The sequence below is a fragment of the Colletotrichum paranaense genome, assembly GCF_030867605.1.
Source record: "Colletotrichum paranaense strain IMI 384185 chromosome Unknown Scaffold_3.1, whole genome shotgun sequence".
Classification (NCBI taxonomy): Eukaryota; Fungi; Ascomycota; class Sordariomycetes; order Glomerellales; family Glomerellaceae; genus Colletotrichum; species Colletotrichum paranaense.
Genome location: NW_026848961.1, coordinates 491,630 through 509,077, shown reverse-complemented (window position 1 = coordinate 509,077; position 17,448 = coordinate 491,630). Strand labels below are relative to the sequence as shown.

At 55.0% G+C, this 17,448-nt stretch overlaps 5 protein-coding genes across 5 annotated transcripts; 3 read left to right on the top strand and 2 right to left on the bottom strand.

The window, feature by feature from the left end:
* Positions 1 to 1,101: 1,101 nt before the first annotated feature.
* CPAR01_03709 (polyprenyl synthetase) lies at positions 1,102 to 2,939 on the top strand (the record flags this gene model as incomplete). The annotated part of the gene is made up of 2 exons (XM_060487995.1): positions 1,102 to 1,281; positions 1,344 to 2,939. The coding sequence occupies 2 exons, from the start codon at positions 1,102 to 1,104 to the stop codon at positions 2,937 to 2,939; spliced, it is 1,776 nt and encodes a 591-aa protein (XP_060352201.1).
* A 637-nt stretch (positions 2,940 to 3,576) lies between these two features.
* CPAR01_03708 (integral peroxisomal membrane peroxin) lies at positions 3,577 to 5,171 on the bottom strand (the record flags this gene model as incomplete). Its single annotated transcript, XM_060487994.1, has 2 exons — positions 3,577 to 4,876; positions 4,954 to 5,171. The coding sequence occupies 2 exons, from the start codon at positions 5,169 to 5,171 to the stop codon at positions 3,577 to 3,579; spliced, it is 1,518 nt and encodes a 505-aa protein (XP_060352200.1).
* Positions 5,172 to 7,505: 2,334 nt separating this feature from the next.
* CPAR01_03707 (uncharacterized protein) lies at positions 7,506 to 8,202 on the bottom strand (the record flags this gene model as incomplete). The annotated part of the gene is made up of 2 exons (XM_060487993.1): positions 7,506 to 7,698; positions 7,763 to 8,202. The coding sequence occupies 2 exons, from the start codon at positions 8,200 to 8,202 to the stop codon at positions 7,506 to 7,508; spliced, it is 633 nt and encodes a 210-aa protein (XP_060352199.1).
* Positions 8,203 to 9,956: 1,754 nt separating this feature from the next.
* Positions 9,957 to 10,286, top strand: CPAR01_03706 (uncharacterized protein; the record flags this gene model as incomplete). Its single annotated transcript, XM_060487992.1, has 1 exon — positions 9,957 to 10,286. One exon carries the CDS (start codon positions 9,957 to 9,959, stop codon positions 10,284 to 10,286), a length of 330 nt encoding a protein of 109 aa, XP_060352198.1.
* Positions 10,287 to 11,674: 1,388 nt separating this feature from the next.
* On the top strand, positions 11,675 to 15,762 carry CPAR01_03705 (uncharacterized protein; the record flags this gene model as incomplete). The annotated part of the gene is made up of 2 exons (XM_060487991.1): positions 11,675 to 14,611; positions 14,662 to 15,762. 2 exons carry the CDS (start codon positions 11,675 to 11,677, stop codon positions 15,760 to 15,762), a joined length of 4,038 nt encoding a protein of 1,345 aa, XP_060352197.1.
* Between the last annotated feature and the right edge of the window lie 1,686 nt (positions 15,763 to 17,448).

Sequence of the window (17,448 nt, the reverse complement as noted above, 5' to 3'; positions counted from 1 at the left end):
GGCCTCACGAGTCACAGTAGCTAGTCTGGCAGGATGAAGCACATGGTCAAGGGGTGACAGAGTGACGGGCGACAAGCACGCAGATCAGGAGGATTCTGGGTGACATCCGAGCACTTAGTGTCTACGCAGTACTCCGTACTTACTATGTATCCGTACTCCGTGATGTGTTAGTGGCCGCTCTCGTCCTCTTCTAGAAGCCCGTTTCCCCAATACTCCCTAAGAAATGGTAGTTCCACGTTGGCTCGAGGTGGGTGGTGTCCGTGTCTCCTCCGTGCTCCGGCCGATTCTTAAGACGGAGACTTCGCACGAACCTCTCTCTTTTCGAGCACCCACCCGGCTTGCTCTTCTTCCTTTTCCTTCTCCGCTCCAATTCCATCCGTTCGACATCAATCAGGCGGGAGAGCAACGACTAAGGTAGAAAAGTCATCACTACACCGAGATATCCGGTCCCTTGTCTTCACTCTGCTGTTCCTCCCACCGCTTATTCTCCGGCCACCCACCCGGATCAAAGTCCGCGGCCGCCCTTTTGGAGCTCGGCATCGACGGAGTCCCGACCCCCCAAGGAACAGCCGCGAATTTGGATGACGTCTTCCTTCCTTCGGCCTCAACATAAGCCCGACTGCCTTCCGCCTTATCTCCCCACCATCAATCGATAAGAGCTCCAGCAAACGATCTGAGCTTTGCCCTGGGCAATTGAGGCTCCATCAGCACCTTCCACAGCTGCCATCGTTGCTCCTGTTGCTGCTCCTGCTGCATGTTCAAGGTGCGCAAAATGCTTTCCATTGACATGTGATTGTCCATCTGCAACTTCACTTTGCCTTGTTGCTTTCTCCCATACTTTCTTCTCCTTGATTGTCCACTGCAGGCCTGTCTAGGACTTTCCTGGTACCCGCCACAACCATCCATCTTCGTTCCTACCAAGGACTTTCCAAGCAAGGTTCAGTGACCTAGCTTGGCCTTTCATCCTCTTTGCTATTCCGGTCTGCGCACCATCCTTGCCTACGCCTCTGCCCTTGCAGCAATGGGTGGAGAAAAGGCCCTATTCACAAGAAAGTCATGACGGTCTACATCTCGTTTTGTTCCCCGCCAAAAAGACAGCACATGCACATAGTCTACGGACCAATACAGACACGGGCAGAAAAGCACTCGCATATGCAGCAATCAACTGCCTGCCGCAATGCCGCTCCTATCCAATCCACCACCACACCATTTCACAACCTACCTTACCTCACAGAGTTATGCCTCACCCCCGGGCAGAATCTCACCTTGGCTGAGCAAGTGGTGACGTTTACACGGGCTTACAGCAACGGCGCCAGCTGACCGATTCTACCGCAACCCACCAGCCAGAGCTCCACAACGCCGCATCCCTAGCCCACGCGAGCTCTGTTGAGCTTGAGCCAACACCTGGAGCTCCCGCAGCTGTAGCTTCTGCAGCTGGTGCTGGTGCTGGTGCTGGTGGTGAGACCTTAACCGGGTCCTCCCTACCAGACTTCCATAAGAAGCCACGCTTCTTCCCCTGGCAGCCGGTCCCTTGGAGAAGACTCCCTTTCGCGATGGTGCCTAATAACCCGTCGGCGACCTCGTCGTCCTCTCCTCCTTCAAACAAAGCAGCCGACAAATCTTCAAACCCTACGAATACAAATACCGCCAACACCCCCTCTTCCTCGTTTCCCCATTCCCCGCCAAACGGTATCCCCTCGCGCAAATCCTCCATCGGCCACCACTCCGCCGCCGCCGCTCCCGTCTCCCTCTCCGCCCACGCGGCCGCGCCCATGCCCGCGACCTCCAAAGGGCCCCTCCGTACCGTTCCCGAGACCGACTGGCTCTCCCGCGCCAACTACCACACCAATACCAACAACGGTCACGGCCAAACCCACGCCCACAAGCACTCGCTCTCACATTCTTCTCACCGGTCTCGCCGCCCTTCCCTGGGGACCAACCAAGCTACCTCCTTCACCCTCACGATGCAGCCTCCCCCGCCCCCGGACCCCTCGCGCTACGCGACCTCTGACCTCAACTTTACCCGCAAGACCTGGCCCGAGGAGAAGGACAAGGTCATCACCGGCCCCTTTGACTACCTCTTTGCCCACCCGGGTAAGGACTTCCGCGCCCAGCTCATCCAGGCCTTTAACGTCTGGCTCGAGGTGCCCCAGGCCAGCATCGATGTCATTACAAACGTCGTCGGTATGCTGCACACGGCCTCCCTCCTCATCGACGACGTGGAAGATTCGTCCTCCCTCCGCCGCGGCCTTCCCGTCGCCCACAACATCTTTGGCGTAGCGCAGACCATCAACTCGGCAAACTACATTTACTTCTGCGCCCTCCAGGAGCTCCAGCGCCTCAAGAACCCAAAGACAATCTCCATCTTTGCTGAAGAGCTCGTCCACCTTCACCGCGGCCAGGGCATGGACCTCTTCTGGCGCGACACCCTCACCTGCCCGACGGAGGAGGATTACCTCGAAATGGTCGGCAACAAGACGGGCGGCCTCTTCCGCCTGGGCATCAAGCTCATGCAGGCCGAGTCCCGCAGCCTGACGGACTGCTCCGAGCTCGTCAACCTCATGGGCCTCATCTTCCAGATCCGCGACGACTACATGAACCTCTCGTCCAAGGAGTACTCGGACAATAAAGGAATGTGCGAGGACCTGACCGAGGGCAAATTCAGTTTCCCCATCATCCACAGCATCCGCTCCGACCCGTCCAACCTGCAGCTCATCAACATCCTCGGGCAGAAGACAAACGACGTCGAGGTCAAGCGCTTCGCCGTCGCGCGCATGGAGAGCACGGGGAGCTTCAAGTATACCAAGCAGGTCGTCGGCGTGCTCATTGACCGCGCGCGCAAGATTGCGGATGATATCGACGAGGGCCGCGGGCTGACCAAGGGCGTGCACAAGATTCTCGACAAGATGGTCCTCGCCGATAAGAATACGACTTCATGATTTGATGACGGATGGCTTCTGGTTCTTTTTTCTATTTCTCTCTGGAGGCGGGAGACTGCTTCCCAAAAAACAAAGGGATGGGCAATTTCATCTCAGGGACACTTAGATGGATGGGACGAGGTCAGGCAGTTGGACGGATGGAAATACCTAATCCGAAAGATGGAACGATGGGGACATTTCTTCTAGCTTTTCTTACGGTGTTGGTTGGGGTTTGGTGACACCTTTTTTTCTAACCGGCTGGCATGCCGGATAGGGCTGCATTTAGACTCGGTCTGAGAGACGGCAGATAGGAGAGAAGCAACCAACGGGAGAGAAGATTCAACAACTATCCACACATGAGTATGTCGGTTGCAGGTGATGACCCGGGATGGCGAGAGACACTCGTAGAGTAACTTCACTATGATAACGACTTCGGAACTGCAAAAAAACGTCTCGACAACTGCTGTAATGAGTTGACCAGTACTCCATCAAGAACACTCGAGCTACGAGCGGGACACATCTAATCTAGTGTACAGTCTCAAATCTAGAGAGGACCTCATGTCCACATTTACATTGGAGGGTCACGTTGGAAGCGACTGCCCATTAAATATCAAGTCATTATCATTACCATACTATACAATCCATTCATCTAACCCCCTCAAGCAGTACTCATCGTAGCCCGCCTCTTGACGAGCCTAACCCACCTCCGCCGCCTCCACTCCCCCCTCTTTCCCGTCCCGTCCTCCCCTTCCTCCCATCCCGAAAGCGGCGCGCTAGGAACTCTCGCCTTCCCCTTCCCCATCGTTGTCGGCGACGAGTCCACCGGGCCCCCGAAGCCACCGCCAGCAGCACTATTCTCATCAAACATGTCATAAACCCACCTCTCCCCCTCCGTCTCGACCTCGACGCCCGTAATGATGCGCTCCTCCACCCACTCCCTGCTCCACAGGTCCAGCGCCCACTTCTTCTCGGACCAAACCCACCCGTCGGGCGGTAACACGTCCTCGAAGAAGCGCGTGCCACGGGGCCGATCGCCGGCGATGCGGGGCTGGGAGAGCGGGTCGTAGGGGGAGGGTGAGAAGAGCCAGGGCTCCCACTCATCGTGGGACGCGCGCTGGAGCTCGAAAATCTCGACCTCGCGCGTCTCGGGCGCCGAGTCGAGGATGATATCGCCCGCGATCCAGGCGTCCACGCTGGAGCGGGCTTGGGCCTCGTGGGGCGCGACGTGGGTGTCGTGGGTGTGCGTCAGCAGAGGGGCGATGGCCGGGTGGCCCGAGAGGATGGCGGCCCAGCCTGCGAGGAGGGCGATGAGGCGCCAGGGGAGGAGGGAGGCGAAGGTGGTCATGAGGACCGTGGTGAGGGTGAGGGCGAGGAAGAGGGCCGAAGAGAGGGCCTCGTTGGAGAAGTTTGTGATGGGGAGGACGGTGGCGACAACGCCGTCGTGGGCGACGCAGAAGTCGTCCATTGAGTTTTGAAGGTCGCGCATGTTGCGGAAGAAGTCCTTGCTAAGCTCCTTGACGGGCTTAACAGTCCGGGCGGGGGCGAGGGGCGGACCTTTTGGGGAGTAGCCGACTGATTGCTCCGAGGATAGGGTGCCGGAGGGCGGAGCCGGGTGGCGGGCGAGGAAGGAAGGGATGAAGACGGCGAGGAGGAAGCCGGCGAGGGGCACGACTGTTAAGAGGTACGGGTCCAGACAGACAAATGTGTAGACGGCGAGGAGGGATAGGGTGTGTGTTGGGCGGCGCCAGCTGAGGAGGCGGACGACGCGGGCCTGGAACTTGAAGACGACGCCGATGCGGGCGTTGAAGCGGCGGAAATTGTTGGACATTGTGGTGATGTTGAAGTTGGGCCGCTCGGAAAAGGTGCTCGTCTTGTCCGGGGAGAAGCCCGGGGCGAGGGGATCGTCGCCGCCGCTTGTGAGGCCATCAGAGCTCTCGGGGATGACCTGTTGGAGGAGCCTGGGTGAAGCGGTTCAGTTAGCGTCAGTTTCTTTCTCAAGAAGATAGAGTTGTGGCTATGAGAAAGTAGGCTTCACCTCTCGACTAGACGATCTTGAAGGCTCGTCTTCTTGCTGAGGTTATTCGCGATGCGCGAGCGCAGGCCGGATGGAGACTTCTTGGACGGGGTGCCCTCGCTGACGTCGGAATCGTGAGGCCACTCGTCAACCACTACAGTCGGAGGTGGCTGCGCATGGGGCTGATGATCCGAGGCATCGTCGCGAGATATGAAGAGGTCGGCCGTATACTCGTCCATGATTCGTACCTTCTGCGCAGGGTGTGTGGTGGTAGTTGTAGCAGAGGATGCGCCGGCGGTTGTTTCGTTTGATGGTGGGTTGATGGTCGTTGAAGGGAGGTCACGTCATCGTTTGGCGGACAGCCGCCTGGCAGTGTGGGTGCGCGTGCAGTTCGCTGCAAAAGCAAGGGGATGATGAGACGGGTGGTAACACGATCTGTGTTTGTCTTCTGCGTAGATAGCTCAGATGCGCTTGAGCTAAGTTTGTCCAAAATGTCCGGAAGCTGTGAAGCTGTGTGAGACGTTGAGGTTACGATGTGGATTGGTGCATGGGGAATGTCATTGGAGCTGCCCGGCTGGACCGGCGGAAGCTCCCCTCAAGCTGCAAGCCTCCACTGCATGTGATTTGGGCCGCAGCATGGGGAACTGGGTCCGATGCCAGCAGGCCGCAGACCGCAATCCACAGAGCCCGTGGCAGCCATCACATGCTCCAGTAAGCTTCTGCCACACAGCAAATGTCATCCATGGCCCCCATCCCTTCCCTACCACTTGCCCGTATCAGAACGCACATCGGAAATGGCCTCGTCTTGCAGGAACAGAAAACCCACTGGAGCTTGACCACATTGTCTACGATCCAGCGGCAATGAGCTTAGTTGTTGGTGTGCGTCTCTGCCTGTACGGCCACGCCTCCCGCACCCGTCCCTCCAAACCCGTCTGGCTGATTGCCCATGGAAAGGGGAGACCCAAGAGCCACAGAAACGGATATTGGTTAGCTATGGCTGATCAATAAGAAGTCGGAATACCCACGAGATCTGGATAGACGGGGAGGAAGTTGTCTGAGGAAAGTGGAATGTTGGCTCGGCCCATTCATAGAGAGATATTTGTCTCCGTGCCGTCTGTCTACACAATAGAAAGAAAATAGTCATAGAGTACCTAGGCACACGATGGCGATGGATGAGTCTAAGTTCGAGTTATTCTGGCCGGCTGTTTCAGCTCTTGAAGCCAGGAAGTAACTCTCCCGTCGATAGAGGCTGCCAGTGGTGCAAGCCGCCTCGTGCGAAACTTTGGCTGTTCTCAGTGTCAACTGATCTAACATTTAGTCAACTCAATAAGATCCCCTGACGTTGGATGAAATATTTGAATCAGTAACTTGGGACTGAAGGCGATGGTTTGCCGGCCAAGAAGGAGCCTCCATGAAACGGGAATATGGGAGATTAGACCATGACTTTGGCCGTCTGCGTTGGTCAGTGCTTCTAGAACCATCAGCCCATGAGTGTATTTGCAGCTGTAACAAAGGAGAGGAATAAAGGATGAGTTATGGACGCCGCTCGGAAGCCCGAAGAACGGAAACGGGACAGACGGAATTGGGCAGAGAAGGCAATTGGCAACCCAGATACCAGAGTGCACACCAGAGAGAAAAGGAGGCATGCATCCCTTGATCAGCTCGGACCCTGTCTTGTTTCTGCCACCGCATGCCAGTCCAAGTTATCGAGGGCAAGGTTGACCTGCCCTGTGGCAAGCTTGAGCTCTAAGACTATCGGCGGCGCGGTGACAAGCGTACCGTACTCTGCTCGTCTGCCCGTAATAACCGTACTTCTGTACACGCTATCTGTGTACACGAGGGGCGGGATGATTGATCCTTAACTGTTGGGCGTTAGGCGCAGAAGCTGGGGACTCGACGCAGCCCGGGCTCGGGGCTGAAATGGAGCCAGAGGGTTAGTGTTTCCTTTGACTTAGAGGCAACACCTAGGGTAGATCAATGATCGGGTAGCGAGTCGTAATAAGAGCTGGAGAGCTTGTCAAGACTCAGGAATTCTTCCCGAGAGCTTCAACTGTAGTCTTGAAAAGCCACTTTCAGGCTTCGATAATGGACATCGGCCTAGCGGGCTGCTTCGAGGCTTGATAATGCTCCGTTGACAGTTGGCCGACTCGATCGAACCTTATTCTATAGCTCAGGTGAGGCGATTCACTTATGAGTTGGGTTTGGATCGCCGATTGGTTCTGCTCGCTCTAGTCACCAAACCTCTCAAAGTCCACATGAGATGACTTGTTGCTGACGGAATCACCAAAGACGAATTGGTTTGTGAATGTCAGTGCCCTATAGATCCCAAATTTGATGGCTCGCATAACAGACGGAGGGAGTTCGAAACAGAGATCTGCTGGGCCCCTGTTCTGCGAGACGATGAGGTAGGCGGTGTGGTTAAGGACTATAGCAGCACCTTATTAAGAAAACAAACGCAGAGGCCCGGAGATCATGTTCGGTGATTGGTCGTTGGCCTGGGCAAAACAATATCCCACGAAATGATGGTCTGCATCAGGAACCAAGGCGATGCGGTTTTGTGTTGATGTATCATGTCACTTCATATGATTGTCCTGAAATTCCTCTGGTACCCAATAGTCGGCCGCAACCGAAGTTGCTCTGACAGCTTTGATCTGCAAGGGAAAAGAGTCTACGAAGAGCCCGACCGACTGAAGTTGCATGAAGCAATTTTCGAACTTTGCGTTCAAGGTCCACAGACGCACGGCGCATGTATGGGTTGCCAGCGTCCTCCATTGGATTGGACTGCTAGGTCGGCCAATTGTTGCGAATGACAAGTGACAGGTATTCGTACCGTTGGTTGCAAAAGCAAATCATCAATCCATCCCGTAAGACAAGCCACCGCTCGGGGCCGAATGCAGAGCCAATTATTATAGGCTGGGGTTTGCCATTGTTAGCTAGTGATAGTGACCCGCCCAATGCTATGAGTCCACGTTGGCTACTCCATACCGAAAGATGTCCAGGTTGAAGGGAAGGCATTTGATAATTGCGAGAAGTCCTGCTGACTCCCGTCGACGTTGGCATTGGGCTCGTCGATGGTCGTCCTAGGAGACGAGGGATGAACTTCCTGCGATCCTCGGCACAGGACCACAACGGACAAATTACGTGACGGGCATCTGGTCGGGAAACGGCTTGGTTGGCTGTGGTTGAATACCGACCGGTGTTCCTCCAAGGACGGGCGGCGGAGAGGAGGATTGCAGGTTGCAGATTGCATATGGCGGGACCCCCAAGCATTCGGAATCCTTGCTAGCAGGCCGTTTTGCCACAGAACCCCCAAATTCCACTGGACAGATGGGCATCTTGCTTTTGGGCGTTGAGGCACTTGACCCTCACCCGTCACCCCCCCCCCCCCCATGTCACTTTTCCCCCCAGGGTCTTCCTCTTGGTTGATGCGGCGACGAGGACAACAAACGGCCCGCGGTGACGCAGGGACGCATCTTTGGAGCTCCGAACTGCTACTGGACCGTAATGGCGGGCGCGGCAGTGTCCCAATTAGCCCCAAACGGGAACGAGAGACGCGTCGAAATAGCAGCGAGCTTGACAAACGCGGGAAGCTCTTTTCGACGGTTGGATGCCCCTCAATTTGGGACGAGTCGCGGCAAAGTTTGGAACGAATTACGGACGGAGTAAAGACAGAGAGCGACGAGAAGATGGGATGCAGCAACGCGAAAGTCGCTGACTGAGGGACGACGCCCGCGAAGCTTACACGCGTGCGATGGCTGCAACAACCCGAAACTTGATCTGGGTCGCTGGGACCTGGGCGAGTCGTGCTTGTTCGGTTGTACGGAAAGAGCACGAATAGAGTTGATGTCAACCTAGCCATGCTGGCCAAGCTATCCATACGTGCGAGGCGTCGACATTGGATGCTAGATGATGTTAGCAGCCGACGCCTCGTACCTATTGGAGAGGTCGAGTAGACTGGTATATCTGTCTTCAGTCTACTCCGTAGATGCAAAGCAAGCACGGATGGTAGGTATTTGTATCAGTGTCTGGATATTTGGCTGCTCGTAATGGTGGACAGCAGAATCTTGGGTAAATGAGAGAACCCGCTGCCGCAGATCGCGCTTCAACGGCCAGGGTCCGAGTTCTCTGGAACCTTCGTAGAGATAGCGGGAAGAAATGCGTATCCGTACGGGGTATTCAGACTTAGGGCAAGCCACAAACTTGGGTCGGTCGGTAGGTGGACGGAAATGGTGCCGAGTTGCTAAATTGCTCGATAGAGTATTCGGTATTGGCATCCGCAAGGTATACCGTATGATCTGGAGACTGCAGAGAACGAAATGCGATGGATTCGAGGTATCTGCACTCCGTAGTCCGTACACAGGAAGGTATCCGCTTGGTTCATGAGATTTGCCTCATTTTGTCTTTATCGAGGTTATTTAGCGGCCAATTGTCCAAGGGGCCCAAGGAAGAGGGGAATTGGGGAATAGGAGGGGGCCCAAAGCACGCTATTAGACTTGACGGGTTCCATCATTTGATCACACCGACCTGGTGGTTTTTTTGAGAGTTCCTTCCCTGAGAATGCGGTGTGAGGTACGAACCGCCCCGCTGCCATGGGTACCTGCGAAGTAAGGCAGATCCTATGGAGTACCTTGAGTATCTTGCTCTTGCCTCTTGGAATTCAATCTTGAGTGGTGATAACATCAACAGAAGGAGAGAGACACTTCTCCAGCAGTGCTCTCGTTCCTGCCTAATTTCAAGATACGAAGCATCTGTACCTCTTGATGGCGAAGTCTTAGGCAAGGTACTAATCGATACACGCGTCTAATGAGCAACTGGCGCAATTCGTGCAATCAGCAGGTGATCCCTGTTGCAGCGGTCCCCCGACCTCCCTTTCTTTCGCTCTTGCCAAAATGTGAGTGAGGGGCCGGCGGGCACTGCACCGACCACCACCCTTTTTTTTTTCTTCCTCGCTCGCATTCATGGTCCAGGGACTCCATCATCACCCGCCGCCGCATTTTTGTTTTTCTCCCCCCATTTCGATTCGGATGGATGTTTCCCCCCCCGTCATTTGCCCAAGGTTGGCCGCTAGAACGGTCCTGCGGAAATGTGCTGCAGCTGCACGGAGTAGCGCATGCAAAGTGGTGTATGTTCCTGAACCGCACATGGTACCTTACCTTACCTCACGGATAAACTCGCTCGACTCCCCTCAATCAACTGGACATTGGTGCTCGCTTAGTCTACCAACATTGGTCCCGTTTCCTGCACTACTGCCGCATCGGCCTGCCGTAGATGTTAGCAAGCCCCCTCAGGTCAGTCGCGAGGTGCATGACAGATCCTCCCCTCAGAGAATGGCCGGAAGTTGCGTACCTAACTGACAACCTGACGGGACTGGGTGACGGAACGTGTCTGGTGGTCGATGATTACTACTACTACTACTCTGTACCTACGAATAGTATTCCATGTTTGTTTGTATGTATGTGCCCACCCTCGCCTTGGGCATCTTATGCCTTTGCGCCATAAGCTAAGGTACTGATACCTTAACAATAAACTAAAGGGACGGGACTCTCTGAGTGACCTCGCACTCCAGACCTAGGTACCTGCCTACCTTACTCCAGAGTTCCCCCCGTTCGGGCTAACCTCAGGTAACCAGGAAGTACCTTACTTGCTCTCTCTTTCTCACTCTTCTGCTACTGTCTATCTCAAATGACAATCCACTTCTCTGCCCGTCTTTCCTCCACACTGATGTACCGCTTCTCATTCGCATCTTCGTACCACTTTGACGGGGGGTTCAAGAAACAACGAGGAAGAGCCAAAAAAGAAGACAAAAATCTCTAGAGGCTCCAGTGCTCTCTTCTCTAGTGCTCGTTCCTGGCTCCATCCCCCATCCACACTGCACGCTCCACCACCTACCCTGGTCGTGACCTGCTCGCCCGCCTACCACCAGTCCACTGTCCACCACACTGACAACTTAAGCGGCGGGTCCTTCTTTCTCGAACAAAAACAACCAGTAGACACACGCAGCCCGCCAGAAAGAGAAGTCCGGCCCATTCGCAGTACTCGTCGTCGTCCTCCTCCTCTCATCTCTGCACCAGCCCTCTCCAACCTCACTCCTACCTTACCGTAGGCCGAGTTTGGTGGTTTACGCCTCCCGTGCCCGCCTCCTTTCGACCAACGCCAATCCTCGCATCTTCAAATTCCTGTCCCTTCTGTTACCCCAACCAACATCGCCAACCCTTCCATCATCCGCCCTTTGTCGTCCTGTGCCTGTCCAGTATTGTCCCGGAATGAGGTAGCTTCTTCAATGCCCTCAGCTCCCTGACAGGACTGAGCTCGCCCGCATCGCATCGCGAACCCGACCTTCAGCGCCGTTGTGTCGACAAGCCCGACTTGCTTCGACATTCTCCCCCTCGAAACATTCTGCCGCCCTCGCCTTCTCGCCATATCACGTCCAACGCTCGCATGATCTGCGCGCTGGCCGTTGCACCGCGTACACATGATAAGGGAGCATAGAATACCTGCTGGCCCACGACCGGCGAACCAGTCCCCGACCAGACTGTATGCTAATTCCCATTCCTACTTCCCCCTTTCAACTTTGCCCTCGCTTCTTCGTTGCTGTTCACGCCGCTTTGTTATGCCCTGACCCATGCATCCCTGGGTGGATAACTACCTTACAGAGAGCTGACCCGATGATTGCTGCAGTAATAGGGGAATCCCAGACTCGCAAACCAACTCACCCTCAAAGGGCTCATTCGCCGGCGGTCCAATGCTCAGTGCATCTTCAGCCAACAACCACCCTCTTTTTTCTTTTGGACGGAATGGCGCCGCGAACGAAGTAGCAGACTCGACACCTTCCTACGATTTTCTGCCCTCAGTTAGCTTCGACGACCTCCAGAGCAGTCTCGAGTCGGCCTCACACGACTTCAAATTGACTCAATTTCCGAACCCGACCGGCCAAGGTGGTATTCTCGACTCGGAGAGCATGGCCGACAAGATGGGCGGGGTCTCAAACATCTCCCAGAATGGCGCGTCTGCGCGTGGTGGAATCCCACCTCCCGTTACTCGCCCTGGAAGATCTGGTTCAATCTTGAGAAGACCTAGCACGTCCAGCAGACAACCAAGCATCTCATCTATCGCTTCTGGGCCTTCGTCCGCCGCAGACGCGTCAACGGCCGCAGCGAGGTCTCGACGGCAAAGCCACTACCCTCCGGTATCAAACACCAACATTGCGAAGCCACCCAGGAAATCCATCGGCTCGGGCGTCATCGAAACGGACTTTGGCAGTAACACTGCTCAACGTCGAAGACCGAGCCTGATGGGCACCGTTGGCAGTGGAACGGATTTCTCTCGGACCTCGATGGATGCCGGTGCCGGCATGGGCTTTGAGACTCCACGGAATCTCGCCAACAGTAGAGCGACAAAGGCCAAATCGATGCACCAGCCACTTCCCCGATCAAATACTGCCAACTTATCAACACCAGACACCACCCGCCTTTCAACGATTTCTCCGAGATCCCCTCGAGGCGGCAGCAAAGGAACTAATAACGGTTCGGCCCAATCAAAAAGGCAGTCTATGATGCCTGGGGGGCAGCATGCGTCACACGCAAGCGGACTTGGTGCCAGGACCATCAGTCCTACGGACACGCGAAGATTGAAGCGCATGTCCATGCACCAAACTCCGAGTCTCAACCAGGCGGCCAACGCGCCGCCACCACCGCCGCTCGAGCATCGAGAGCACTCTCGGTCGCCATCAATGATACCCCGGAAGACATCTGCCACGCCATCGTCCTCCCGGACGACCCCGGATATCAACAGAAAATCGTACAGTTCCGGCCTTTCCATCACCTCAACCAACAGTTTCAATACGGTGAGAACATCAACAGGCTCAATTCAACCTCGAGCGCCTGTCGTAGGAGGTACTACATCGCGGCTACCGGCGCCAAAGTCGTCGAACCCGCATAATCATAACCCCCATTCCGCCGATGACGAGGAGGACGTCCCACCTGTGCCTGCTATTCCGAAAGCGTACGAATCACCACAGCAGTCAGCCACGGAGGCATCGTTTTTGGATAAGCGCAAAGCCAACCTCGCAGCGGATGCTAGCAGCATCAACAGCAATTCAACTGGCAGCTTCTCCATACCATCCCTCCCCGAACCCGCTGTTAAGGTCGCCCGAAAGGCTAGTACCCGGAAGTCGACGAATGCGGCCCCCTTGGATGCCGAAAAGAAGGGGAACGCTCCCCCATCGAGGAAGAACCCTCCACCCGTGCGGCTGCCCCCGATTACTGTCGGCCCGCTGAACCCATCGACGACCGCGAAGATTGCAGCTTTGGGCCAAAATGGCTCCGACCGAAACCTGAGCCCCCCTCCCTCACGCATCATCGCAAAGACACCGACTACCCCCATGACCGCGTCGAAAAGTTCCTTCTTCTCAAGAAACAGACAGGACGACAAGTCTGATTTCCCCAATTTGCGAAGCAGCAGCACTGTGCATCACTCCCGAATTGATAGTGCATCAGGTGCTGACGGCACAAGCTCGTCCGAGTCTTTCGCAGGGGTCCCGATACCGGTACCTTATAAAGCGACCAGAAAGCCCAGCGTGTCTCCATTCTTGTCCTCCTCCGTGCCCAAGCCCGGCGCGGATCCTGCTTTCCTGAAGAGGTCACAGACAGGCGACCTTGGGAATATCACGGAACCTCTCGAAGTAAAGCCACTGCAGAAACCTTCTGGCCCCCGTGCCCAACGGCCTGTGAAAGCAAAGTCTCCCACGCCGCCAATCTCGGATCCGGAAGAACCACCTACTCCGTCCTCAATGAGCTCTTTACGTAGGAAGTTGAGCTTGTCGTGGAAACGTAATACCTCCAAGACGGATTCGAAAGCGAGCACATCGGAAAAGACTGTTGAACGCAGCATTAGTAAGGAGCAGATGCCACCGCCGCGGTTGCCTATTTCTGCAACGGTCGGGAATCTCAGCTCAGCCAAGAACAGCCCAAGCCCGTCGGTCAAGGCGAACAACTCGTACCTTGAATCAAGGAGGAGAAAGAGCTCAGCAGCGAGCCTGGGCCATGATAGAACTAAGAGTGAGAACTGGACCTCGGCCTCCGTCCCCAAGACTATTAACGACACGCACAACCCTTCCGTCATGCAGAAGATTCTGCGCCCAAAGGCATCAGCAACGACGATGCGTCTTCATGACCCATGGACTGCTGAGCTCGACAAGGACGACCTAGTTGCCGAGGAAGAGATGAAGAAAATGGGCTCGAGAAGGAAAGAGACGGAGATCGCGGCTAGGACCCTCGACGCATTACGGAAACGTGCGACGCCAAAAGAACGAGTGGGTGCCCAGGAAGCCATTCGGATCGCCATGCTCAACATTTATGAGCGTGGTGAAATCGTCGATTATAACGATGTCTACTTTTGCGGCACGCAGAACGCTCGCAAGGTTGTGGGCGATCTTCAATCTGATGCCCCCAACTTTGGTTACGACGACGAACGTGGAGACTACACTATTGTACCAGGAGACCATCTTTCGTACCGGTACGAAATTATCGACGTGCTTGGCAAGGGAAGTTTCGGTCAAGTTGTGCGGTGCATTGACCACAAGACGGGTGTGCTCGTAGCTGTGAAGATTATTCGCAATAAGAAGAGGTTCCATCAGCAGGCTCTTGTAGAAGTCAACATTCTGCAGAAGCTTCGCGAATGGGTAGGTGATTCCGGACCTGTATGCAGCGCTTTGGCTAACTTTGATTACAGGACCCCAAAAACCGCCACAGTATGGTCAACTTTACTCACAGCTTTTACTTCCGGGGACATCTATGCATTTCCACCGAACTTCTGGACATGAATCTCTACGAATTCATCAAAGCAAACGCTTTCCGCGGATTCTCACTCAAGCTCATTAGGCGAATGACGAAACAGATGTTGAGCTCCTTGAATCTGCTGAAGCAGCACAAGGTCATCCACTGCGATCTCAAGCCCGAAAACATTCTGCTTCGGCACCCGCTGCACTCGGAGATCAAGGTCATCGACTTTGGCTCTAGTTGTTTCGAAAATGAAAAGGTGTACACCTATATTCAATCTCGATTCTACCGATCACCTGAGGTCATCCTAGGCATGACGTATGGTATGCCCATCGACATGTGGAGTCTCGGATGTATCCTCGCCGAGCTCTATACGGGAGTCCCAATCTTCCCTGGAGAGAATGAGCAGGAGCAACTTGCCTGCATCATGGAGGTCTTTGGTCCACCAGAGAAGCATCTTATCGAGAAGAGCACCCGCAAGAAGCTCTTCTTCGACTCCATGGGCAAGCCGCGCCTGACCGTGTCCTCCAAGGGCCGGAGGCGCCGCCCTAGTTCAAAGACACTGCAACAGGTCCTTAAGTGCGACGATGAGGCATTTCTGGACTTCCTTGCGAGATGTCTGAGATGGGACCCTGACAGGCGTCTCAAGCCTGAGGAAGCCATCCACCATGAGTTTATCAGCGGCAAGAAGATGAGCGCTCCTCTGCCCCGAGTTCCGACGGCACGTGAGGCGTCGCCCGTGAAGCGCCACACCGTTGGTGCGCCACGACCTCTTCCCGAACCTCCGGCTTCCGGGCTCAAGAGCGGTATTCGATCCCGAGACGTGAGCGGCGCGAGCCCTCACAAGCCCGTGTCAACGGCATCATCTCGCAGGCCATCTGTAGCCACCAGTGGAACGGTTCACGTTGCTACAGCCAAACGAACCAGCACAGGCCAGGGAGGTGTCACCATTGGCACTAGCAGTCTCCCACGCGCGGCAATTAGGAGCGTCAGCGCCAAACAAGACTTGGCTTCCGCCGGAGCCACTGCAGCCATGAGTCGGAGGGGTTTGTGAGCAGCACCCCCTCAATAACTTTGTGGTCGCCGCACATACAGAAGACGAATAGAAGTATTGAAGCGGTTGTTAGATGTGGTTTATGAGGCATTGGGTAGTTGATTGTTGTTGTTTTTTATTCCCTCTCTGCGCTACATCCCTTACGAACAGCGAACATGTTCCTGCGCCATGACCACGTTTGAATGGAGTGACGCAATACCCAGCACGAAAAAAAGTCACAACCGGGAGGAAAGGAGTCAAATTTAGGCATGGAAGGGCAATTTTCTTCATGACGAGTGCGCAGTCGGGGGTTGCGGGCCGAAAGCCCTGTTGTCATAAAAACAAACCGCATTATTTTCTCTCCCCCCCCCCCCCAAAACGTATCTCCGGTTCTACACATATATAAACACACACACAGAAGACGTGAGTCCAAGGCTCGCCGGTGTGGAGTAGTGAATGGGGGAGTGGCCGGTTTCTCGGCCGCGACGGACAGGGCTAGGTCCGGCTGTACGCGACCTGGTATGTTGTGTGTTGTTGCCTACCACGATCACCACGAGAGAGATAGAGATGTAGGCAAATATATGTATATTAATAATGACGAATGGCCCTTTTTGAACGAATGGACGCTTCACTTTGACAGGGAGATGTGTGTTTGGTATATCGTGACATTAGGACTGCTACGCAAATGCGAGGAGGGGGGAAGGGTTACTTAGTAGGGTACGTAGGCAGACGGTCTTGTCTGGCATCTACGCCGTTGCGATGATTCTGAATCAGGATAAGGAAGGGAGAAAAGAGTCCAGGCGTGAGTATGCCTCCTAGGCTTCGAGATATTTACAGGAAACACAGATGTTGCAAAACAAGGAGAGACAAACATCACGATAGGGTAACTTTGATGGAAACGGAGAGGCGTAGCATGGAAAAGAAGACGGACAGTCCTGCCTCGGTGGCACCTCGTAAAGGTAGGCAGACGTGGAATGTAGGCAATTGACGACTGTGACTCTTGTTTGGCTTGGATTAACTAGGTATCTCGTGATGTGATGTGATGTCGACGTCTGGCTAGGGGTGCCGGGTGGCGAGGAAAAAAGGGGGGTGAGGGAGGGAATGGGGGTAAGGTACATGGACGGCGATGGGCTTGAATTGGCGTGCACTGTACTCCGTACGCCCTAGTAGGTCTAACTACCGACGCATTTGGATCTCTTTTGCCAGGTATCTGTTTTCCGCGAGCAGATGGAAGGGATTCATGATTCAAACGGGTGGTCGAGGCCTCCTTGGCCTCTTTGGGGAGAAGGGACTCGGAAATACAGACGCCACGCCGTTTCTTTTCCCACACCCTCGAGTCCCCAACTACCGGACCCTAAATCATTTGGGGGCCGGAAAGCTTGCGCCATGCTGGCTTTGGGGGGGACTGTTTCTAGGTAACAATGTTGGACTCCGAGGGACCTGACGACGAGTGGTTGAGAAGAACGGTTCGGAAGTTGAGAGGGTAGTTGGGATGTGTGCTGTATCGTAAAGACGTACATACTGCAGGCAGCAAAATGTCCACCACCCTTCGTACCTGGGCATGGAGAAGCATTGGATCGTTCATCGTCTCCCAACGGGCCTTGGCACTGATGGCTACGAGGTGAGATAGATAGCACTTGGGTTCGAAGTGCATCAGACCATGATGGAGGACCTCCTTCATGACTCTTGATTCTGCCGTTTTAGATG